The sequence below is a fragment of the Chelon labrosus genome (assembly GCF_963514085.1).
Source record: "Chelon labrosus genome assembly, chromosome: 19".
Classification (NCBI taxonomy): Eukaryota; Metazoa; Chordata; class Actinopteri; order Mugiliformes; family Mugilidae; genus Chelon; species Chelon labrosus.
This window is the reverse complement of record NC_140352.1, coordinates 6,435,621-6,462,578: the sequence shown is the minus strand read 5'-3', so window position 1 is coordinate 6,462,578 and position 26,958 is coordinate 6,435,621. Positions and strand designations below refer to the sequence as shown.

The 26,958-nt window shown below is 42.6% G+C and overlaps 1 protein-coding gene across 4 annotated transcripts in view; it reads right to left on the bottom strand.

Annotated features, from left to right (window-relative positions):
- Positions 1 to 18,080, bottom strand: part of adkb (adenosine kinase b) — a 119,864-nt gene extending 101,784 nt beyond the window's left edge. Inside the window, exons 1-3 of one of the 4 annotated variants that reach the window (XM_084567129.1) lie at positions 17,777 to 18,080; positions 14,865 to 14,939; positions 14,732 to 14,785 (exon numbers count right to left, since the gene is read on the bottom strand). In XM_084567129.1, coding sequence (XP_084423255.1) covers positions 14,732 to 14,785; positions 14,865 to 14,939; positions 17,777 to 17,826 — 179 coding nt within the window. In that variant the 5' untranslated portion in view covers positions 17,827 to 18,080. Of the gene's footprint in view, positions 1 to 14,731; positions 15,584 to 17,776 lie in introns of those variants that run through there. The other 3 variants (XM_084567130.1, XM_084567128.1, XM_084567127.1) reach the window with 3 other exon arrangements.
- Between the last annotated feature and the right edge of the window lie 8,878 nt (positions 18,081 to 26,958).

The window sequence follows — 26,958 nt, the reverse complement described above, 5'->3', positions numbered from 1 at the left end:
ATAGCTGCATGTGTTGGAGTGAGGAGATATTGTGTTTTATAAGCACCACAAATTAGCAAATACAAACCCCCCCAAAAAAAGGTTGTAGATATGATGAGCAGATGTGAACACAAAGCGTCAAATAAACTCAAAATATTAGACAAGTACAGACATTCATGATCATCACCGCCAACTCGAGCCGTCTCAAGAGTCATTATAGTCTAAATGAGCATTCTACAGTGCTAATGTTAGCACCGCAATGTTGTGTTTAATATTTATCATGTTTACAGGTGTGTTTATTAGCATGCTAGCATCCTAAATTTACTACATTAGACTGCTAGTTGCCATCTACATAGTTATAATAAGGTATGTTTAATATTTATCATATTTACAGGTGTTTACTAGCATGCTAATATACTAAATCTAGGATGTTAGCATGCTAGTTGTCATCTATGTAGTTATACTAAGGTGTGTTTAATATTAATCATGTTTACAGGTGTGTTTACTGGCATGCTAACATACTAACTCTAGGATGCTAGCATGCTAGTTGTCATCTATATAGTTATGCTAAGGTATGTTTAATATTTATCATGTTTATAGGTGTTACTAGCATGCTAATATACTAAATTTAGGATGCTAGCATGCTAGTTGCCATCTATATAGTTATACTAAGGTATATTTAATATTTATCATGTTTACAGGTGTTTACTAGCACGCTAATACACTAAATTTAGGATGCTAGCATGCTAGGTGTCCTCGATACAGTTATACTAAGGTGTGTTTAATACTTATCGTGTAGAAAAAAATATGTTGTTAAACATTATTGTGCTCCTTGGAAAATTTTTTATTTTCAAAAAAGAAAAATGTGTTACATTGGAACCATTCATCATGTTTCTAAAACATTATTATTTAATGACAAAAAATATGGAAAAAAATAAAAGTAAATCACAATCAGATGATTGGAGAAAATTAGCTATCACAAAAAATGGGACAAAGATCAATAATATCATATTTTATTATTTTGACTTTGATACTTGTGGATAAGATTCTATTTTGTTGCCACATATTCTATATTTTTCTGTTCTGGCTGTCATGAAGTTAAATTATAGCTTAAATATGAAAATGGCTAGGCTATATATCTAAATATGTATGCTTGTTTTTGTTTGTGTATGTTTTTGTTTGTTGTTGTTGCGTTTGTTTTCTTTTATCACTGTGTACTTGTTTGTCTTCTACGTTGTTGTTAATAAAAAAAAAAATAAAAATACTTATCGTGTTTACAGGTGTGTTTACTAGCATGCTAACATCGTAAATATAGGATGTTAGCATGCTAGTTGTCATTTTTATAGTTATACTAAGATATGTTTAATATTTATCATGTTTACAGGTGTTTTCTAGCATGCTAATATACTAAATTTAGGATGCTAGCATACTAGTTGTCATCTATATAGTTATACTAAGGTGTGTTTAATATTTATCGTGTTTACAGGTGCGTTTACTAGCATGCTAACATCGTAAATATAGAATGTTAGCATGCTAGTTGTCATTTTTATAGTTAGACTAAGGTATGTTTAATATTTATCATGTTTATAGGTGTTTACTAGCATGCTAATATACTAAATCTAGGATGTTAGCATGCTAGTTGTCATCTATATAGTTATACTAAGGTGTGTTTAATATGTATCTTGTTTACAGGTGTTTTTACTGGCATGCTAGCATTGTAGCATGCTCATTTAGCCAGACTGACCCCCTGTACAGTTGTCAAGAGAGAAGTTCTTAACTATAGACACCAGAACTGTTTTTCTACCAGGCTGTAAACTAAAGAAATGTTTATTTCTGTTATTTTATCAGGGGGGTCTATGGGGACTGACTCGCCTTTGAAGCCACCCTCAAGTGGCCATTAGTAGAACTGCAGTTTTGCCAAGTGTCTGCAGTTTTGGCCGGATGTTGCCGCGTGTTAATCACCTTTAATCATCATATACTCTCATGTCTCAAGGAAAATATTTTTTCTTTCATTCCCAGCACCAAAAGAAAAATTAATAAATGTAAACTCAGAAATATAATAGATTCTGAAGTGGCATACATTTTTGCCCTCCATCAACTGTGACATTCAAGTTGTTTATATAAACTGCCGAAAGGGAGAGGAAGAAGGAAAAAAAAAAAAACACATCAAGCAAATGCTGGATTTTGTTAAAGGGGATACTTGACCACAAACGTTGCTGGAGTTGAAAGGAGGCAGCTGGGGTCTAAATGTCAGCTTGATAAAAGCAAAAGAGGAATATTGTTCGCACATGCTTGTAGTTAGCCGTAGAGTATTAAAGCAAGATGAGCAGTGAAAGTTATTTCTGGGGGGACTTGAACCGCTTCCTCAAAGGATGATGCACGGAATAAAAGAAACTATTCATCTCAACTTGGCAGAGATGGGCAACTAGTTTGTATTTCATGGGTTTTCAGAGCAGTTGGGAAAAAAACAGGTTTTACAATTTGCTCTTGCACAAAACCTGACAAGACAGATAACTTGTTTAGAACGAGATCATATCTGATTGAATGTCTGATGTCTGAACCATACAGCAAAAGTTTGGAAATGACTGTAACAGACTAAACACAATGAGTCGAGAAAACAGACATTACACTGGGGAGCAGGGAGTAAACAATTGCTGAGTTTTCAAACATAAACTACAGGAACACCCTTGGGTCTTACAGCGAAATACTGAAAGCAGTTCTATCATTTTTTTTTGTATTTTCCCATCATACTGCCATTTCTAACATCAATAGCTTCAATGCTTAGGCGTAACGTGATGCAAAGCCGGGCCACGCTGCAAGATAGAGCCTTTATCTCGGGAGCTTGAGAACATGAATAATGTGTATTCTCCACATCGTTCACACAAACAGCCTCCCAGGGGGCTGGCTGTATAAACGTGTCCACCCTGCTAAGGTAATTGACCTAACCGCAGTCAAGATGATACACCGTATTAAGAGGTGCTTGGCTTTTTTTTTTTCCTCTCTCCCCTCCCCAACTGTACATTGGAGACTGTCCATTTGTAAGTGTACACCGATCAGCCACAACATTAAAACCACTGACGGGAGAAGTGAATAACGTTGACCATCTTCTGACGAGGCAATGTTCTGCTGGGAAACTTATGGACCTGGCATTCATTGGTGTGGACGTTACTTAGACATGTAGCACCCACCTAGAACAGATCAGGCCCCCTCACCCCCCACCCCATAACAATGACACGCCTTGCATAAAAATGATTTAGGAACAATTAAAAAAACATGAAGAACAGCACAAGGTGTTGACCTGGCCTCCAAATTCACTAGATCCCAAACTGATCAAGTATCTGTGGGATCAAAGACCCCCCCACTAGCAACATTGTGTTGCCAGACACCACAGGACACCCTCAGAAGGACCATGTCCATTCTCCGATGACTATTTTGGAGGCACAAGGGAGACTTACGCAATATTAGGAAGGTGGTCATAATGTTATGTCTGATCGGTGTATTCACATCTGCGAAGGAAATCCAAATCCACACTTCTCCCCAAGGGGCTGTGTGTAATTTCATCTTAAATTAACTGTTGTTGAGAAAATGTCTGTAATCCCAAGGGGTGCTGTTTATTCAGATTTGAAAAACAAACATTTTTGACGGGAGGTCAAAAGTTGCATGACTCCGAGGGGGCAAGCTTGAATTTTAAGGCTGAACATGTCTATTGTATAAACCTGCCACAGACTGGAGTAATCTGTATGCAAATCGCATCACGGCTTACCAACATATGTCGGCCAGAGGTGTTCAATACTTCAACACAACCTGGTTTAACAAGGCATGGCCGAATTCTGAGAGAGTGTGAAAGTAACCTTTACTGCTTCAAAGAAAGTCTGCATATCATGTCTCAAGGCAAGGGGGTCTACCCAGGGCAGAATGTTCCTAATAAAGAATAAAAAAAAAAAAAAAAAGAAAAACTTTCCATGCAAGTGGAAAATATGCTAACCGGGAGAAAAATCCTTCCTGAGACACCTGTTATGACTCCTTGACAAAAGAAGAATTTGAGCACTGTGGGTGTTTATAACATGAAGGCAGCCGAGGGACTCCAGAACCCATTTCAAATAGACACACAGCTTCTGAGGATTTTTTTTTTTTTCTTTCCCCCCCTCGCTAGAAGTATTTGCTCCACCTTTCAGTGCAGACAGCATGGGGCCCTGCTCTTGGACGCCTCGAAAATCCCATCCGAAAAGGAGCAGCTGCCTCGAGACCTTTACACCCTCAAACATCATGTGATCCCGTAGTAGTGACACCGTAAACGGCCCCCTTGGCCATTTAGGGGAGAGAAAATCCCTTTCCATCTACTGCAGCCTGAGCTCGCCTCGGTGATGGGAGGGAGCGGAGGAGAGAAAAAAAAAAGAAATTGTTTTGAACAAAATGTCCTCAGCCGGTAACCTCCGCCTTTAAAAAAGAGCGCTGGTGTTGTTGAGCCGAGGAGCAATTCCAACTATGCCGTGCATTCCACTAATGTATGGCCAGCCTGTGTTATACAACATGTGCTTTTACAAGAGAGGTGCCACTGACACGCCGGTTAAATACCACTCTTGACTAAAGGCACTGTGCAATTTTTCAATTTCAAACCTTCCAATTTGAGACTAATAGCGGCACTTATTTATTCAGCCTAAATCAAATGATATTCAAATTGGAAGAATTAGGCAACTGGATTTAATATTTGTATTCGGCGGATATGAGAGCCCCCCTCGAAAAAAAAAGTAATACCTCTACGCCTCCTCGACTTAACACATCCAAAGTGTTGGGCTCGGATCGCACAAGTCGGGAACATCGTGTTGTTTACATTCCTAGGGATGGAGCCCCCACTGTTGTTTCCCATCAAGGGAAATATGAGAGCTTCCAAAGTACTTTGAGTGTTCTCGGTGACTCATGAGTTCCCCACTCGCCTCCCCACCAAAAAAACAAGCCAAGTAGATTATTTACATGAGGTAATAATTCAAGATTTGCTCGTCTGAGTCTCTTACACGGAGGGCAAGGCGAGCCCATTTACCCAATCCCTCTTCATTCGCCTTTGATGTTAGCCTATCTCGATAAGACCGGATGAGTGCCCTAAAATCCCCGTCGAGTGATTTCACAGGAAGAACAAGTCTCTGTTAATCAATGGCTAGATTGGATCTGGATCCTCGGGAGTGGTCCGCCTGAAAGTCCTCCCGAGTGTTTGAGTGCACACCAGGGTAATTCATCGTTAATGATCACCGCGGCACCCACTCTCCTACGCGCCGTTCGTCCTTATTTAATTGCCTCGTTCACGTTTAAACAGCTTACAAATCACAAGGACAGGCAGGGAAACATGATCAAACGGCCCCTATCGCTAATCAGGGGAGGGCAAAGGGAGAAGTGAAGGAACGGGGGCTTCTTTGCTGCTCTCCTTGGGGATTAGGAAGGAGGAGGCTTGTGCCGGAACAGTAAATTATCTCTGCTTCAACTACAGCAGCCAGGTACATTTAAACAGGCAGATCCATCTTCTCGCTCTCTCTCGTCTCCCTGACAGAATCGGAGAGGGGCCAATGCGGCTAAAAGGCTTCGGTAATCCCAGTTTCAACACGGGCATCTGGAGTGGAGACAGGTTCCAGCATTGATTAGATTCCCCAATCAGTGTGTGCATCCTACACCAGGCTTCCTTGGTAGTCTGAAGGCAGTACAAGGGCCTGATGCACAGTAATTGTTTCCATAGGTCAGGCAGAGGAAAAACAGCTCGGGGGAAGTGATGAAAGGGAGATGGAAAGGGTGAGGAATATTGTTGTTTTTTCCCCCCCAATTAAATTGTTTGTCAAACCCTTCACAAAGGGTTACGCAGTTTATCTGTTTAAAATCAATACGCTCGTCTCAGTGTGAAAGCTTGTCCCGACACAAGACAGGCCCATTAATTATTCTGTTCTGCGCGCTATCGCCGGGCTCCTCAAGGTTGAGCCTTATCTTTTCTTATTTCAAATCAATAATTATCTTCTACCATGCTTTTGCGCTCCCTCTCAGAAATAGATGTGCTTTTCATTCAATGCCTGTAGAGTCTCGCTTGCTCTCTCCCTCTCTCTCTCCCTCTCTCGCTCTCTGTGGCAACCAGCGAGGAACGCAGAATGAATAGGACATTCTTATCAGTGGAACATTAGGGCAGGATGGGAATAGATGGCAAAGAATGAGGCGCATGAAAGTACTGAACACAAATGAGTCATGATTCAAACAGCGGCCGAGGCCATGTTCCCGTCCTCTGACATCTTCTAATAGACTACGGTAAGGGGATGAATGTTGATTCGCACAAAAAGCATTACGATATCGCCATCGCTCAGGTATCTCAATCCAGTTTGGGCAAATCCCCCATTTGGCTGACAAAAGCCCTGCCCCTGCGCGCGTAGGCCCGCCCCGACTCTAGCCGCAATTTGCATTATAGACTGGATGCACAATTAATGACTGCGCAATTACATGGTCATAATGGGTGAGTAATTGCATTAGAATGCAGAAACAACAAATGTGCATCCCTTTAATAATCGGCCGATCCAGCAGCAGCACCAGCAGCAGCAGCAGCAGCAGCAGCCCATTTGCTGGCATTAGCTGAGGACTGCTGTTTGTACTTAATTAGGCTGCACTCAAGGATTAGGTGGTGGGGGCAAAATCTGGTCATGGAGGATGAGTTCATATTATTTCCTCTAAAATGTCACAGGTTTTTGACTTCGCGCTGCAGAGGGTGGCGTTGTTTGTCACACTGTACTGTGTGGATGTGGGAAAGGGAGTGCAAGAGTGTGCGAGGATACGAAGGAGGGAGGAGAGGGAGGGACACGTCGAGGGGAGAGAGGAGTGGGAAGGAAGAGGGAGTGTGTAAGCAAGGATGGTGCTTCTGGTGTTCTCTTGAGGATTGAGATTTGAAGCCCGAGCACAAAGCCTTTGAGACGTTCCCCTTATCTTGGAGGTTGATACCGGGATCTCGGTGATTCAGAGCGCTCCGTGTGAATAATTCCACCAACACCCCCTACTGCGGGGACCATATGGCCCAGTGTGAACTTTAAACACACGGGGAGTGTTGCTGCTCAACCGAGTCAGGCCTCCCATCTCTACCCCCGCACGGGCTAGGTGCAGAGAAATGATCGGCGCAGATAGGATGCTAACTAGCCGACGCGTACGAGGGCTGCTGCCATCAGTGGCTTTTTCCTGTGTGGCTGCTGGGGGATCAAAGATGACTAAAAATAGCCCTGAGCATGCTTTTTCTGAACTGAACACGCTGTATGTACTGGCTGAGACGCCCACATTTTAATTATAAAACGCTCTTTAAAAAGGGGGGAGTTTGAGGGAGAGGAAGGAGGGGAGGGAGGGAGGCAACACATGCACAGAGAGATGTAGATTATATTTGTTACACCCCCTTTGACTTGTGATGTTTCCTTCTGGCACCACCTGCTGGCAGATGCCACCAACAAGAGGAGCAGGCGTTTGCAGCTCCTCCGCCGCCGGCGAGCCTTAATTATGATTGCATCAGCCGCCTCTGATGATGCGGCGTGCACGCTCCGAACGCGGAGAAATCACTCTGCGCCGTGGCACGCTCACCTGTTCCATCAAAAAAAAAAGACGGCTTCTGTTCCGGTTATTTGCAAAGTTGCCTCGCTTTATTATTCACCGGGTCTCGGTGCACATCTCTCACGCTCGAGTGCAACTCCGGATTTATGCAAGTGCCCCAAATCGTCAAGATTCATGCTTATCAATAAAACATCGAGAGCGGCGGCACGGCTGGCGGCTGAACATGTTTCTGATGTCTCAATTACCGGTTGAGTGCTATTAATCTCTGCACTCTCTCTTTGGCTCAGAGGTCGGCTGATGGATGCAGGCCCGTGACCTTTGTCCAGAGCGGCAAGGGGATCCTGACGCGCTGACCCCCCCCCCCCCCGACAAACCTCCAGCGGGCCAGCAGAGGTTAGTTTAAGTACTGTAGTACAGCACTCAGCCTTAGCAACAGACATGGGAGCTGGGAAATAAAAAAAAAAGGAAGGGGGGGGGGGAGGGGGGTGTTGTAATGTGTCTACACACTCAGTCAAGCATGAGTACATCCAGTGAAGTGGCACCATGGCAGGCACATGCAGCTTCAGCACGCATGCTTGCATGTGAGCACACGCAAACACACACACACTTACACACACAAGGAGGAGTGTTTCTCCTCATGACACACCGGGATTGCTCCACTGGGGGTTTCTAGCACTCACGATTCGTTATATATTAAAAACATAAAAATATATATATATATATATAAAAAAAAAAGAGGGGTAGAGTCAAGTGTGTTTACAGAGCAGAATCTATCACACACACAAACCCAGGAGCCGGAGTGTTTAGCATGTAGTCGGTGAGCGAGGCCTTTGTTGTGTTCTTCCCAGTAAGCAGATTGAGCTGCACGGCAGCAGCAGGGGTGCGTAAGATGTACACAGACAGCGGGGCGTGCGAGTGGAGAGGCACCTCCACTGATCTCCCGTGTCGTGTGATGATGTGTGTGTGATGTGTGTCTCAATCCAGCACTGATCCCCCTGAGTCAGCCCCGTCAGTGATACGAGCCTCCCACCCCTCTTCCTCTCTTCCATCGCCACCCCCCCCCCTGCCCCCCCTCGCCATCCGGAATGCTAATAACAGCCAGCCACTAACGCTGCAGCCCTGAATTATTCATGCAGCAGAGGGTCACACGGCATAATGAGGAGTTTACTCTCATTCTGGATGCGATTGTGACGCTGCTAATCTGCATTTAGCACAGAGAAACAGAGAAAAGGAGGGAGCGGGGGCGAGGGGGGGTGGGGGGGTGCTGCGCGGAGAGGGAGGAGGCGAGAGGATGAGCACTGATGAACTTAATTGCTGTGAGCAAACAACCTCTGAAAAGAGTCACGCCATCATCCAGAGATGAGAAAGTAAACAATTAATTATCATTGGACAGAGGGAGTCATAAAACAAATGTTTGAACAGCACTAATATTCACAAGCCAGCTGATTCCCCCCCCCCCCCTCGCGCCGCCTCCCATCCGAGGTGACAATACACTCAGTGTAACAATGACTCACTCATTTGACACACTAATAATTATTAGCTCTAATATGATATGCTTAGCGAGCCCAGGAGGGTTCGGGTGGATGGTGAATTATGAAATGAGGCGTGCTCTAAACAACCTGTAACGCCTAGTTATCCTGAAATAAAACGTCTATTTGCCCACATTGTAATCTCCTGCAGTAAGAGGCGTGTTTTCATTATTGTTGACATGTTGTTCCCTATGGAGGCCCCTCGGGGTAGAAACAGCAGGCGACTGTTGCCACCTGCTGGACGTACGAGGCGCATGCCCCACTCGATCCCACACATCAGTGCTGAACATTATGAAAGGGGTTCAAAGGTTAAAACTGAATATTTATCAGCTGGTAACAAGACTAATATCAAATCAGATATAAAACACTAACAGTGAAAACTAAATAAGACACTTTTACTAAGAGTATACCTTCAATTTAATCATTTGAAATGAAGACATGTGGCTCAAATCTTAAAAAGCTGCAAGATAAACTCCCCGACGTCTATGTCAAGCCACACGATGGTGGCAGCAGCTGCAAAAAGACAGAAACCTGACAATATCGCCGATTTAAGCACGTCTAAGGAAGCAGGCAGGAAGTCGCAGGCGGCGTTCTGGTTAGTCGGGTTTCCTCTCAAACCTCGAATTCAAAACACCTCAAGCAAGCCCCCTCTGCATGGGCTCAAAGGAGCTCTTTCAACTGCAGCTCGCTAACCGCAGAGGGGGAATGTTATAGCGAAATAAAAAGGCTGCGAGGGAGCGCAAGAGCCGTGCGCTCACAGAAACGTGAACTTATGAACCGCCGCGCTGCAGACCACGAGTGAAGCTCTGAGAAGAAGCAGCTGGTGTGTGTGTGGAGAGCAGCGAGGGAGGAGATTCAGGAGATTAAATCACTTCAAGTTGATAGTTTGAGGTTACAGTTAAACAGAAAACTTAGAGGCGGCTATGAACAGTTGGAAAGATGTTCTGCATTTCTTAATTCTCTTTTTACAAGAATGTAGCCTGTAAATGCAAAACAACAAATCAGATATCAAGATATTGTTCAAGACAACATAAATGTCTTGAAATTGCAATCAAATATATACACAGATCAGCCACAACATTATGACCACTGACAGGAGAAGTGAATAACATTGACCATCTTGTGACAGCTCAGTGTTCTGCTGGGAAACTTTTGGACCTGGCATTCATTGGTGTGGATGTTACTTAGACATGTAGCACCCACCTAGACCAGACCAGACCAGGCACCCCCACCCCATAGCAATGACACTCTTTGATGGCACGGTTGATGGATTAACGGTTTAGGAACAACTCAAAAAAAACAAAACATGAAGAACAGCACAAGGTGTTGACCTGGCCTTCAAATTCACTAGATCCCAAACTGATCAAGTATCTGTGGGATGATCCACAGAGGCCCCTCCCCTCAAAGCCCCCCCCCCCCCACACACACACACACACTAATAACATCCTGTTACCAGACACCACAGGACACCCTCAGAAGGCCCATGTCCATTCTCTGATGAGTCACAACTGTTTTGGAGGCACAAGGGAGACCTATACTATATTAGGAAGGTGGTCATAATGTTATGCCTGACCGGTGTATGCAACTCACTATCATATTGAGATTTGACAAGTATAAATCAGTGAATTTTTCTGTGGCTTACTTCAACAAAAACAAACAACAACAACAACAACTCCCCAGCCAGTTCTTACAGGAGGATGTAGATGGTCTCTACTGTACAGCAGGCAATTTCTTAGCCACAACAGGATTATATGGGCTCTGCTGTGACTAGATAATTGAATTCAGGCACGGCCACAGTGAACTGCATCCAATGATCTGTCTCTCCCACCAGGGTGATGGGAGAAGAAAAAAGAAAAAAAAGAATTGCGTTACAGCGTTGTAGATTCAATAGCACGACAAGAGTGTTAGTCGACTGGACTTGGGAGTCTATTGAGGTGTTATAAAGTTATTTCTCATAACAGCTCTTCTTCTTCTTCTTTTTCCACAGGCTGAGGACTTTGTGAACTACCTCCCTACACATTATATGATGGCACACCAGCTTTAACTGTGGCTAATATCTAAGCTAAAGCTTTTAATAACATGCACAGGCAAAACATTTTATGACTACCTTCCTAATATTGTGCAGGTCTCCCTTGTGGTGACTCATCAGAGAATGGACATGGGCCTTCTGAGGGTGTCCTGTTGTGTCTGGCAACAGGATGTTGTTAGTGGGGGCCTTTGAGGGGAGGGGCCTCTTTGGATCATCCCACAGATACTTGATCAGTTTGGGATCTAGTGAATTTAGAGGCCAGGTCAACACCTTGTACTGTTCTTCATGTTTTTTTTTAAGTTGTTCCTAACTGTTTTTGTGGTTGCATCCTGCTGGGGATGGCTGCTGCCATCAAGGAGTGTCATTGCTATGGGGTGGGGGTGCCTGGTCTGGTCTAGGTGGGTGCTACATGTGCTACAAGTAACATCCACACCAATGAATGCCAGGTCCAGAAGTTTCCCAGCAGAACACTGTATTGTCACAAGATGGTTTAAATGTTATTCACTTCCCCTGTCAGTGGTTTTAATGTTGTGGCTGATGTTTATTCAGACATATATAAATTAACGGCCATGATGGCGAGCACGCCAGCGTGTGCGGCATCGGACGGGGACATGCATTGAAATGCATTGTGCTGGGAATTAACCACCAAAGCGGCATGTTAATCCTGCCCTGACCTTGTGCAGAATGTGGCGAGAACAGTGTCTGTGGGGCTAAAGATAACACCGCTGCCTTTGTGCTGAAGGAGAACAACAATGCTGATGATGCTGCTTTGCGCCGCCGCTGCCGCCCAAGGTCACATGTGTCCTTTTGTCGAGTAACAAGACCCGACAAGGTAGCCTATTGTAAGGTACAAACGATCTCACGCGCTGATCTGTATTCACACTGCATCACGTTATAATTACTGCACCGCCATTCACGATAAACTTATACACTTGGTGGCAATTAAAAATGAAGAAATTCACTTCCTTGTTTGTGCATGACTTTGAAACTTCATGGAAATATTCTGCTTTCTAAAACAGAATACAGGCAAACACATTTTCATACTTCACATTAAGAATTTTACAGCTTTAAGATATTTTATTGTCAAATCAATAATCTAATATTATTAAAAACAAACGCAAGCATGTATCTACTGTAAACCTTGGTACGTAGTACTCATCTCTCACTTTTTGTTGTTGTATTTGGCTCAAATTTATAGCAAAATATAATATCAGAGAGTGAAAATTATGCATGTATTCTTCCCCTAAATGCTCATCTTGCCATGGTTTATGCCAATTAATGCACGATAGAACAATCCAAGTTGCAGAATGAAGATTAAAAAACTACTTTCTACGTCTACTGCTAAAAAAAATGTCTGTTTATCTGAGCAGCTGCAGAGTTTATCTGTACAATCTGTGTCACATAATAAAGGTAAAACTTAGTTCAGTGCAGAAATGTAAGAATATGACTATATGTTATTGGATCAGAGCAAATGAAAAGACGTTTTAGAGAAGTCTTAGTAGAGGTCTTTTTTAGTTTGGAGACAGCTTTCAGTAGCAGGGAAGCGAGGAACGGGGAGAAAATAATGAATGGATGAGTTCACGAGATGAGTTTTGGTGATTAACCATGAATGCAAGAAAACTCAACAGGACAACCTTTAAAGGGTAACTACCATTTTTTTTTTTTTTTTTTACAACCTGGACCTTATTTCTGGCATATAACACGTTTACTCACCCATATAACCTTGGTGTAATTTTTAGTCCTTCGGATGACATGTAGCTCCAGCGGAGCGCTGTGTATATCCATATAGTGGGAGTGAATGGGGCACCGAAACTCAGCCTCTAAATAACGCATTATCTGCCGCTAAACTCGTTCATTTCACCAATATTTTGTTATGATACGTTAGTGCTATTCCCTGTTGAGTCTGGAGTTACCTGTTATCTATTCGTTCCCCTCTCTGCCTCCGCATCCTCCTTTCAACGAGCTCCTCATCCGTATACTCTGGCTCAAAACGGTCAGGATGTCCATCATAAACAAAGTCGTTGTCCAAAACCTAGACCCCGGATGATGTTAACAGGTAATTCCGGACTCAACGGGGAATAGCACTAGCGTATCATAATAAAATATTGGTGAAATGAATGAGTTTCGCGGCAGATAATGCGTTATTTAGAGGCTGCGTTTCGGTGCCCCAGTCACTCCCACTATGTGGATATACGCGGTGCTCCACTGGAGCTAAATATCTTCCGAACAACTCCAAATGACACCAAAGTTATATGGGTGAGTAAACAACCGTATTTTATGCCAGAAATAAAGTCCAGGTTGTAAAAAACGGCAATTCCCCTTTAAGCACTATGTGGAGTATAGTTGCCACAACCACTAGATGCAACCGGGCCGGCTATTAGGTGTGAATGTGTCCAAGTGTGAAGCAATGAATTTCTCTAAAAGAGCATTTTCCTCTCAGTGAATTGACCCTGGTTAAGTAAAGCCTTTTATAAAAAAAAAAAAAATAAAAAATAAAAAAAAAAAAGCCATTTGTTGCACTCTTGTGAGAACAGCCCAAGTGGAGGCAATTTGGCTGCAGGCTATGTCTGAATATTACATACACTACAGAGTCTGATAAGCTCCATCACAAGGAAATTGAACGAGGCTCTTATTAGCGCAGCCGTGAGTCACCACAGAGCCCTGCAGCAGAAGCAGCAGCAGCAGCCAAATCATCCATTTATGACCAAAGGAAATGTTGTTGGGAGATATCATTCATCATTCTTGGAAACAATAGCTTCCAATAGCAGGAAATTTCTATAAAACAAGATGGTACACAGATACAACAGAACAACTAGTGGAAAGCTGAAACCATCAGTGGCATTTTTGATTGGAAAAGATATTAAACATCTTTTAATTATCATATCTAAACAAAACAAAAATTTTCACACTATTTTCTTTTAAAATGCAACCACATAACTAATGTTGACACATCCTAAATGAAGAGGAATTTTGACTTCAGTTCTTCAGACCTAATGTCTAACTTGCAGATGGTGCACTTTTTAAGCCCTCACTAAAATTAACGCGGGCAAATTTCCCTGCAAAGAAACCATCTGCACTATATCAAGGAGCAGGAAAAGGGCGGCGTAAGGTCAGCGGGTGATTAAAAAGCTGAGTTCAGTTTTAATTTGAGTCCATCTTGTTGCTTTTTTAAGGTCTTTGTTTACCTCCCTTTTCTAAAAAGAAGAAGAGAAGGGTAGGGTTCAGAGACATGTGGGCAAGTTTTCGAGGAAGGCTATTGAATTACCGGTGAATCCGCTTGCTATGTGGAGGAGGCGCGAGGGGAGAAAGGAGAACCCACATGCTTGGGAAAAAAAACCTCTGAATAAATGAATAACCATGGTGGTTAAACGTGCAATTAAAACACCTGAGCATGTCTACCATTTACGACAAGCCTGTGGTGAATTCTACATATAAATCAGAACAGATTCACTATTAGAAATATGTGGGCGCGTCAAGGGTTGATTTACTACTCGGCTATTTCTGGCACGGCTCACAGTGTCAAGATGGTAGTAGAGGGGTATGAATGACCGGCCTATTCCTTATTTGGTTTGACGCAATTTTAACACTTAGCGTGACACCACTGTCAGATAGTAGTGTGGTGTCCCAGGGACGTTTTTAAACTCACAGGGCTTTGTGTTTGTCTTCAGCCAGGATCTGGTCGTTGGGCTTCAGTCCAAACCTTTTGGGAAAGAGTTCAAATGAAATAATGAGTTTTGTTCGGATAGGAAACGAGAGGTGAAAACATACATGAGACTTACTTGTCAAGGAAATCTTTGTCCACAACGGCGGAAATGTCGAGCAAGGGATTTCCCATCCCAAAGAGCGTGTTTTCACTGTGTGGGGACAAAAACTTATTGTATTATGCCGACACCCACAGATCGGAGGAGACAAACAATCTGCTGTGATGCTGCAAAACATCTGCTTGTCATTTGATAGGATGAAGACATGTGTCGCTGATGCCTCAGTGGCCCACGCTTCTCTCTACATGTAAGGAAAGAGTGAGTTTTATGACTTTGGGAGAGAAGATTAGTCAAGATAAAAGCAATGAAAAGCTTAAAACCAGAGGATGGGTGGATCTTTTTTGTCCTGGGCATTAAAATAATAAATCCTCATGCCTTAAATAAAGATATTCTGTCACTTTAAATTAAGTTTTACCCCTCTCCGCAGAAATTTCAAGCAAGAAGATATCACAAAGTCTACTCCTTACCACACACAGTCTTGGTAACGCGGTAACCAACTTTCACAAAACAAAGACACAATGAGAAATAATCATCCTAGCTTCATTTATTTACACTGCCTTTAATCAACCCATTCATAGCCTGGCTGTGATGTAAATACAAATCCTAAACAGCAGAACTGCTCACTGTTGAAAACACTGCAGGATATTATCCTGTGGATCTCACCTGGCATGAGTTGGCATGGTGTCAGAGCAGCCAGCAGCCTAATCTGATGATTAAAATAGTCAACAGCAGCTTCCTCCTCCTCTCTGTCAAAGCAACGTGCTTTTTGACTACAGGAACTGGAGCTGCCCTTTGGCCAACCCCGACTCGTAGCAGGAGGAAGTGGGCGGGCCTTAGCATCCTCTAGGCATATGATTGGGCACACATGTTCCAACGATAGTGACGCTGGCTGTGCTGCGTTTGCGGGAAATGGGAAATAAATCTGGAAAGACTGTGGACTATCAATTATAAAACCATAACCATATAATTTAATAAAGTAAGGATATTGAAAGGCCACATGCTTATATGCATTACATTTTATAAAAATATTATCTAAACAGCTTCAGAGAAGAATATAAAGTTATTATATGTATTTTGGAACTAAATACATAATAGTTAAAGCAGATTCTAGCAGTGCCTTTTTTAGTTTTGCAATCCCTGGAGGGTTACTTTAAATAAAAATACATAATATATATAGTGTCACTTGATCCTTAAGGCTCTGTGGTGAAGATTAAAGCAATAAATAACCACCACAATTTAAGAAAGCTGGTAATATTATGGATTAGTCCTTGGTTGTTGTAGTTCTATTTATATTTGGTTTTATTAAAGAAGATACTTAAAGTATCATGCTGCTTATTGGCAGTATGACCACTTGGACTCTGTGCTGTCCTTTCAACAAGCACTTTAAGTGGTCCTTGACATAATACAGGAGGCCACTCGCTTCCTAGAAACAAAGTTTAATGTTTTTTTTTTGTTTTTTTTACTGATCTACAACCATCAGCTGGAGAGCCCTATACAAAAATCCTCCTTTCCAATCCGTCCAAAACTAAACTGTTCCCCATTTTATTTTTCCTTCCATTCTCCTCCTCTCCTGTTTGTTGTGGGGTTTTTTTTCCCCTACATGTTTGATAATGTATTATGGATCGGCTCTCAGACTCTGGGGTGGGATGTAAAGATTGCAGCAGACCCCTCTCATCCCCTATGAGTCACTATGCATCATATAAACACAAATCTACACACACTACCAGTACCTATGTGACACATTAATGCACAATTCCTCTTTGTAAACCAGACTTTTGTCTATTTCCCACTTCATCTGACATTGCTCTGCTCTTAGCTTATGAGTCAGCTGCTCCATAACACACATTTCACTCACTAGTTTCACCCATTCACTTTGCGTTGGTGGCTGCTGCTTGTTCTATCTCTTCGTGATTTTGAAGAGATATTTATTTATTTCCACTCATACAACACTTTTTTTTTTACAAGGCTTGGGTAAATCATATACCATAAATAATTAAATTAGCTAATATATTTTAATTTTATTTAATTCTTCCCGATTTCCAGATTTCCCTTTTCTCCCATTCTGATTTTTTGTTTACATTCTGTTCACTTTATTTCTCAGATGACATGTGAGCCGTTGCATTTGAAGTCCCAAATTTCCGAGCTTATTTGAACGCCGCAAGGCTCACTTCACACGGAAAAATGTAGCAGTGTTTTTAATGTCAACAATACACGTTAGCCGCAAGCTAACACGCCCCTGCTACTCGTAACGTTACGTAAAAAATGTCACGTTAAAAAGATGAAAAAGTCACGAAACGGACAAACTATTTAAAAGCTGGGTTAATGTTTTCGTTGCAAGACATATTTTTTTTTCTGGTTCTGTTAACGGTACATTCGTTATTTGTGTTTGTTTCATTTTCATTTCATTTTTTTTTTTTCACATTACTTATTTTTTACATTTAAAACTTGTAATATTTTAATGTTAAGTATAAAATAACGAAAAATAATTAACGCCGTTATTTAAATAGATTATGTTTAACTTCTTGGCTAACGTTAAAGTTTGTCTCCTGCACTTAAACAGAAAAAATAAACAATTACTACATTGTTTAATTTAAAAATAACACATTTAAGGCTTTATTTACACACGAGTAACGTGTTTATTTTCTGCATAATTATGTTTATTTTTTAACAAGATGGATAAATGTGGCGATAACTGTCGAGTGATGAACCCAGCGTGACCTGATGGCTGTATTTGCGATTATTAATCCGGATAAACGCTAATTTACCGATTTCCTTGAACGCTTTGAGTTGATGTAACGTCCAACGGTCGAAGTGACGGTCGCCACAGAAACCAGAGACGTTAGCTTGAATTAACGGCTAGCTACGGCGGCTAGCTACACTTAGCATCCACTCGGGGTTGACACAAAACACCGTCGGGGGGTATTATTTACCTTAACGCCGCCGCCTTGCCCGTCGTCGCGGTCGGTTCTTCTTCGGACATTTTTATTTATTTAGCGGCTGCGTCTGGGGCTGTGGACGGCCGGGGAAGCCACGCTTGCTCGGTGCCGGGGAAGAGAGAGTGGCCGGAGGCTGCAGCTTCCTCTCCCCTCAGATGATGAGGAAGATACCGGAGTCAGCATGAAACCAAGGGAGAAACCCAGCGTTTCTGTCCAGAGAAAGACCCCGATTAAACCAGTCACTTCTTCCTGGTGGAGCCTTTTAGTATTCGGCTTGTATAAACTGGAGAAAGATATTAGTTATCAGGCGCTATCGCGTTGCTTTCTCTTTCCCCTGCTTCCACTCGCTGTCCGATTAATTTATGGACATCTATTGTAGCGGTCCCCGGTCAATCAATGGTTTTACTTTACAGATATTGATGAGACGTCGGTAGATTTTCGCTTATTTAATACCGTTCCATTCAACATCCACCAACACCGTAAGAGCTGTTCATTGAACAAAAAATATATACAAATCAATATAACTACATAAATCACAGACACAATCACAATCACTACAACATCAGAAGATAAAATAAAAGATACCTTGTTGCCATTTTGACAGGGCGCTCAAAAATATTTACATCAATTTACAGAGTACACTCCTTTCTTCCCTTTTTGTGCACTCTTATCCGTTCACCTTTCTCCGTCACCTCCGTAGCCATGACAACATACACGAACATTCGAAACAACACAGAACTATGAATATGTATTGCAAATAAAACCATATATTGCTTCCAAGTCTTTTACACTCCCACCAAATTATAAGTGTTTTATATAATATGCAAAACATAAAACACTATTAATTTTTACGTGCAATTACTTCATATAAAATAAATAGTAAATACATTAATACAACAGATTTGTTTTGTTTTGTTTTTTGCTCACTTAAGAGGCCTCTACTAGTAGAACTAATTTATGAACTGGACGTTCTACCAAGGATACTTTGTTCAAGCATTCGCCTCTTCTGTTCAGTTGTCTATCTCCTAAACATATCTTGACCTTTCTTACAAGACCATCATCATCTCTCACTGTCTCTGAGACTCGTCCGAGTCTCCAGTCTGATCTTGGAAGCTGTTCCTCTGTATCCATTACAATGTCACCCACTTGAAGATTCCTCCTGGTCGCATGCCATCTTTGTCTGAGCATGATGTTGTGTAGATATTCCTTTTTCCACCGGCTCCAAAACTGTTCTGCTAAATATTGTACTTGTCTCCATCTTTTTCGGCCATATAAGTCTTCTCTGATGAACTTGCCTGGGGGAGGAGGTGTAGTGACAGCTTTCATGTTAATTAGATGGTTTGGAGTGAGTGGTTCTAAACTGTTCGGATCATTCAGGTTATCCGTTGTAAGAGGACGGCTGTTTACAATAGCAGAAGCCTCATATAATAGAGTTCTTAAGGAGGCATCATTGAGTCTTCCAGGTGAGAGAGAGAGTGTGGAGTTGAGCACATTTTTTACAGTTCTGATCTGTCGTTCCCACACTCCACCTGCGTGACTTGCATGAGGTGTATTGAACACAAAATCACACTGCTGTTCTGCAAGGAAGGTTGCCAGTCTTTCAACGTCCAGTTCTTGTAGAGCTGCTCTCAGTTCATTTTTGGCTCCTACAAAATTAGTGCCTTGATCACATTTAATTTGCCTCACTGAGCCTCGCAGTGCCACAAAGCAACGTAGACCGTTGATGAAAGCATCAGTTGACAAATCATCTATCATTTCGACATGGATAGCACGAGAGCTGAAACATGTAAAGAGTAAGCCATATCTTTTTTGCTCTTTTCGACCTTGTTTACTCAGGAGAGGGCCAAAACAGTCCATCCCGCAGTATGTGAATGGGGGAGAAGATTCCATCCGTTCTGTTGGGAGATCACTCATTTTTTGCCCTACTGCATGTCCTCTTAGTCTCCGACATGTTACACACTGACGAATGTAGGATGCAACTGCTTGACTTAAACCCGGGATCCAATAGCCACTGGCCCGGATTTCATTGATGGTAAAGCCTTTGCCCTGGTGTTTAACCTTTTCATGGCAGTGTGCAATTATAAGTTTTGTGGCATGATGCTGCCTGGGGATGACTGTTGGGTGCTTTACTGAGCTAGGAAGGGATGAGCAGCGCAGTCTTCCTCCCACCTTGAGCACAGCATCCCTGTCCAGGAAGAGATCAAGGGGATGCAACTTGTTATTCCTTGGTAATAGATTTCCATTTTTTAATGTCTTTATTTCTTCCGTGTATGCTTGTTTTTGTATGTCTTTGATGATCACAAGTTCTGCGTTCTGTCGTTCACTGACTGTAGAGTGAGTGTTTGATTTGTCTTTCAGGAGTCGGCGTTTGAGACGAGCCACAGCACTGACAGCCTTAGACCAGGATGAGAATTTCACGAGGCGGTCAGACAGACTCACTTTTGCAGTAGTCTTTGTTAAGAATGTTTGAACCCTTTTTACTTCTGGGTCTCCTATTGGAAGATCCAGAATCACCTTGGCTGGAGGATATATTTCCTTTTCCCACAGGAACTTGGGACCTGTGAGCCACTCAGATGACAGTAGTTCCTCCACTGTTGTCCCTCTGGACGCATGGTCTGCAGGATTTTCTTTGGTGGAAATGTACAACCACTGCTGGGGTGCTGTACTGTTGCGTATCTTTTGCACCCTATTTGCGACAAAGGTGTGGAACCGTCTTGCTTCATTATGTATGTACCCAAGAGTAACCTTTGAGTCTGTCCAAAAGAATTCGTCTATAGTGTCGTGAGTTAGCTCTTCTTTAAGCATGTTACTCACTGTGACTGAGACCGTTGCTGCTGTGAGCTCTAACCTTGGAATAGTGGAGACTTTTGTGGGGGAGACGCGGGCTTTTCCCATGATGAAGGCACAGTGAACATCTCCATCCCCATTTACAAGTCTCAGATAAGAACATTGTCCATACCCAGTGGTGCTTGCATCTGAGAAATGATGCAGTTCTCTTTTCTCCACCTTTCCAAAGTCAGTAGGCACATAACATCTGGCTATCTTTACTTTCTCCAGATTGATGAGATCCCTTTTCCAGCGCTCCCACCGTGGTTTCAGACCTTCAGGCAGTGGATCGTCCCAGCTGGTACCCTGACGGCACATTTCTTGCAGGATCTTTTTGCCACTGAGGAGATAGGGAGCAACGAATCCCAGAGGATCATATACAGATGCGATGGTGGATAATATTCCACGGCGTGTAGGTGGTTGGTCTTTCAGTGTGATGTTGAAAGTGAAGCAGTCTCTTTCTACATTCCAGTGAATGCCTAGTGCTCTCTCTATTTGCATCTCACTGAAAGCAAGGTCCTTTGTTTTAATGTCAGTTGCATGCTCTGATGTTGGTATACTGTTTAGAACAGAGTCACTGTTTGATACAAACTTGTGTAGCCGGAGCCCACCATTTGCGCATATTTCTCGTGCCTCTTGTGCCAGCTGAATTCCTTCTTTCACTGTCTCTACACTTGTAACTCCATCATCCACATAAAAGTCTCTGGCAATGAACTGTGAAGCTAGAGGAAATGCAAGGTTGTGCTCTTTGGCCAGATGTTTTAATCCATAGTTTGCACATCCTGGTGAAGACACTGCACCAAAGAGATGTACATTCATTCTATACTCTTGTGGTTGTGTGCTTAAGTCTCCATTTTTCCACCATAGGAAGCGGAAGTAGTTGCGATCAGTCTCTTGAACTTTGAACTGATGGAACATTTTTTCTATGTTACACATTAAAGCTATCTGATGCTGTCGAAAGCGTATGAGGATGCCCGTTAGATTGTTTATCATGTCTGGACCGGAAAGTAGGTGCTCATTCAGACTGGTTCCCTTGTGTTTGGCTGAGCAGTCAAATACAACTCGCAGCTTTTCTGGTTTCTTTGGGTGATAAATACCATGGTGTGGTATATACCATTTGTTGCCACTAAATCCATCATCTTTAGCTTCCTCAGCATCACCTCTTTTGATTATGTCACTCATGTACTTAACATAATCTTCCTTGTATCTCTCATCCTTAGACAATCGCCTCTTGAGGTGGTTAAGACGAATCTCTGCAAGCTGTCTGTTGTTGGGCATGTATGGTCTTTCCTTAAAAGGCAATGGCATTTCATAATGTCCTTGTTCATCCTTTCTTATGCCTTCCTTAAGTTTGTCCAAGAAGATGAGATCCTCTTGAGACACTGTTTTCTCATTTTCCTTGCTTTCTCTGAAGTCTCTCTCTAATGCTCGAATTGCATCCATAGGAGTTACTGGGGGGATCTCTTTTACAGCCACGCAGTGACAGAGACCGTTCATCATGTCTGTTTCATGGTGAGGTGTTTCACTGCCAACTATGCTCCACCCTAACTCTGTTTGCACTGCATAAGGCTCATCATCTTTGCCTAGTATTACTTGTATAGGTGCTAGTGCCTTTGGACAGTTATAACCTATCAAGAGTCCAATTTCACAACTGAGGAGTGGTGGAATTTCATCGATGATTGGTGATAGGTGACTCCAGCGTTTGGCAGTTTCACAGGTTGGTATGTGTTCTCGGTTCACAGGAATATGGTCCTTTGTGTATGCAGGAGGGAGGAGAATGTGTTTTTCAGAATTGTAACCTCTAACACGGAGACCAGATATTCTCTCACTGTTTGTAACTGCATTTTCTCCCATCATGGTGGTGAGTTTTAGTTTTACTGGACATCCATTTACTTGTAATTCACAACTCACTTCCTGATCAATGAATGCAGTGTCACTTTGAGTGTCCAACAAGGCATAGACAAGCTTTTCTCTGTATGGGTTAACAGTAGTTGACACCCATACTGGAACAATCATTGAGGTACTAGCTGATTGTCCCTCTCTGGCGACATTGAGTGATACAGCAGTTGTTGTCTCTGATGTGCTATTTTGCGTGTTGTCTGATGTATTCACTTGGCTTTCTCTTGTTATATTTTTTAAGAAATTGTCATCATGAAGGCAGGTTGGGTGTTTTTTCGAGCAAGTGTCACATTTTAGGCGACGACGACACTCTTTTGCACTGTGGCCTTGTTTTAAACAGCCATAACAAAGTCTGTTCTCCTTGACATATTCTCTTTTTTCTTCCAGTGACTTTTCCATGAGGACAGGGCATTTATGGAGCTGATGTGTGCCTTTACATAATATGCATTGAGGCCCCATGTTTTCTCTCAATGATGTTCTGTCACTGTGCACAGCTGTTTCAGTACTGAATACACTTGCTTTATTTCTCCTAGTATCTTTCAGGTTATCTTTGTTACTGGATAACTCTGAAGAGCGAAGAGCATGGATGGAGGTGACTGGGTTGCAGGCAATTTCTGCTTCTAGCAACAGAAAATCAGCAAAATCCTTGAAACTTGGAAAGTCTTTGCCATCTAACTGGGCCTTTGTAACTTGACGGTTCCATCTAGAAGCTGCCCAGTCAGGCAATTTTTGGGTCAGTTTTTGGTTTTGCTCACAGTCATTTAATATTTCCAGGCCCTTTACATGGGGAATGGCTAGCTGACATGCATTAATGAAGTCTGCAAAACTCCTTAGTCCTTCAGCATCCTTAGTCTGTATCTTTGGCCAATTTGATAATTTCTCTCTAAATGCTCTTTGGACAACAAAAGCCTGGCCGTATCTCTGATTTAGTTTTTTCCACGCATCTTGATAAGCTTGCTCATCATTTCTAAAAAAGGTTCCTTCTAAGCATTTACGAGCTGGACCACTGACATACCTTTTTAAATAATACAGTTTATCACAGGCAGAAATGCCCCTTTGGTCTATTAGTGATATGAAAGAGGCTTTCCACTCAATAAAATGTATTGGTTCACCATGAAACACTGTAGGCTCAGGTATTGGAAGTCTGTTAAGTGTGATACTGTCCTGAACAGCTTGTGCTAGTTGAGCAACATCAGGGGGCGCCGACAGCACTGTAGGTGAGTATGGCGCAGGGGGCTGGGGGGCTGAAAGTGGGCTCATCTGCTCCACTCTAAATGATTGTGCATCACTTAACTGTACCATTTCTCTGTTGTAGGATTCTAGTCTGGCCCGTGCTGCCTCCACATCTCTTTCAGCTTTTAGACGTTCCAGCTCAGACCTTTGAATTTCAAGTTCTTTCTGGTGTTGTTCTTCCAAAGCCTTGATCCTTTCCTTTTGTTTGCCTTCCTCTTGTACGATCCTATACTCAGCCTCCTTTGCTGCAAGGTCTGCTGCTGCCTCAGCTCGTCTCAAAGCGATGCATGAAGATGAGGAATGATGAGTGATTCCTGATGGTGCAGCAGTGGAACCATAGATGGAGATTGCATAATCACGATCTAGCAGCTCACGCAGACGATTTCTTTCAACTTCAGCATTAAAATCTCCATTAACGCCTGTTAGTCTTTCATATATGACTTTGGTAATGTCATGAGTCACTGCTTCACATGCATCAATTTTCCTCCTCAAATCAGCTGATGGTGCGATGTGAGTTCTTATTTCAGTGTAAAGTCTCAAAATGTCATCTCTTTCCTTTTCTAAAATGTCCACAAGTGATGACATGAGTGCATCACTTATATCTGATTTAAGTTTCTCTCTTGCTTCACGTGCTTGCATTTTCCACTGTTCATATAAGCTTATGAGTTTCTTTTCCTTTTTACTTAGTTCTTCTTTTTGATAAGCAAGCATTTTTTCTGTTGGGACTTTGGGACGCACAGAGCGGCGAGGATCCTCTGTGGCGTTCTGGACGTTACACTGTAGCGCAGCCAACGTCTTCTCTTTACACTGTATCGTTTGCCGGATATCCTGCCTCGTAATTTCACTCGCATTTTGAAGCAGTCCTTTATAGTCCTGAATTTCCTTTTGAAGAGTAACAATCTGTCCATTAATGTCCATAAGGCTCTCGGATGAAGCTTGAGTGTCTTCCATACTTCTTTAATGTTTGTGAGATCAACTTTTGCTACTTGCTGTGTCCGTTATCCGTTGAGCCGTTGCTAAGACGCTGTGCAGCATGGCAACGGGGCCAAGCGTTGATATCCTCAGCGGCGAGCGGCGGTGATATCCTCCCGTAACAGCGGCCGGCAGCGGCGATTTCCTTCCTCAGCGGTGGCAAGCAGCAGAGTCAAACTCTTGCTCATCAAGCTCTTACTGTAGCGGTCCCCGGTCAATCAATGGTTTTACTTTACAGATATTGATGAGACGTCGGTAGATTTTCGCTTATTTAATACCGTTCCATTCAACATCCACCAACACCGTAAGAGCTGTTCATTGAACAAAAAATATATACAAATCAATATAACTACATAAATCACAGACACAATCACAATCACTACAACATCAGAAGATAAAATAAAAGATACCTTGTTGCCATTTTGACAGGGCGCTCAAAAATATTTACATCAATTTACAGAGTACACTCCTTTCTTCCCTTTTTGTGCACTCTTATCCGTTCACCTTTCTCCGTCACCTCCGTAGCCATGACAACATACACGAACATTCGAAACAACACAGAACTATGAATATGTATTGCAAATAAAACCATATATTGCTTCCAAGTCTTTTACATCTATAATAAGTTCATAGACATGTAACTGAAGTAAAAAGTCAACTATGCACCATAAATATCCTACAGGACCCCACATTGCATGTATGAAATTAGAAATTAAAGCCTTTAATTGTCACTTTCTGCAAGATACAACTAAATTGCAAGACAAAATAAGAATAAAAAAACAAAAATGCATTAAAAACTACAACATGGACTCACAAACAGTCCCATTCACCGATTGCACATTATATTCTGTTAAACATGCAACACTAAAACACATATCTGAATGTATATGTTGCATATTCAGTTATTTGCTAAAATAAAATTATCCAAAATAAGACAAATATGGAAGCACTTACATGACATGAAATCACAACAAAATTCATTTTAATATTTGCATTAAAGTCCCGAAAAACACAGATAGGACATAAAATGAAAACTACCTCAAAGACCGTACAACAATGGTTAGATAGCTCAGCAACTGACTGAACAAATATCTGCAACACAAAGCAACACGTTTTCTTACTATTTGTTCCACGTGTAACGTCTCTCTCACTTGCAGGCACTAGCACCAGACTCCATGCAGAAATCTTGCGTTTTTAATTTGTGGTGATGCTCAGACGTGTCCACCTAACACTGTGCATCTACAAGGCTCCGTTTTGGTCTCGTCGCTCCGCAGATCTTTCTTCCAGCCAACCTCAAAGTCTCTCACATGCCTTTGCAAAGTTGAGTCCGACTCACTGCCAACAACGTGGACCAGCCTTTCGGATCAATTTGTCGATCCTGCTTGTGTCCATTTTGCTGGTGCTGCTCCCCCAACAAACCACATTAAAGTACAGGGCGCTCGCAACAACAGACTGGTAGAACATCTCCAGCAACTTGCTGCATACATTAAAAGACCTGAGCTTCCTTAGGAAGTAGAGTCTACTCAGGCACTTCTTGTCCACAGCATCACTGTTGTCCCTCCAGTCCAGTCTGCTGTTCATGTGGACTCCCAGGTACTTATATTGGTCCTCTACTTCCACCTCCAAGCCCTGGATGGTAAAGGGCTCCGCTGGTGTCCTCTTCCTCCTGAAGTCAATGACCAGCTCCTTGGTCTTGTCCACATTCAGGAGCAGGTGGTCAGTCTGGGACCACTCCACAAAGTCTCCGACTCTAGGCAGATTTACACTTGAGCCATGTTCCTGCCATCTTTTCATGATGGATTTAACTGAACTCCAGGGTGTGCGGGGTCCGGGGGTCTTCGTCTCCCGCTTATCCAGGTCCGGGGTACGGGGGCAGCAGCTTCAGCAGGGAAGCCCAGACAACCCTCTCCCCAGCCACTTCAACCAGCTCCTCTGGAGGAACCCCCAGGCGTTCCCAGGCCAGAAGAGAGATACAATCCCTCCATTGTGTCCTGGGTCGGCCCCGAGGTCTCCTTCCGGTGGACATGCCCGAAACACCTCTTCCGGGAGGTGTCCGGGAGGCATCAGAGTTGCTTGGAATGTTCATGTGTCTTTGTGGTGTGATTGTAGTCAGGGATACTGATTAACCAAGCGCCTGGACTTTCCAGATACAGGTGTTATCAAACTACAACCACTTAAAACACATTTCATTACTTGTGAGACTGCTTGCACCAAATGGCTGGAGCTCTGTTTAATGAATGAACTTT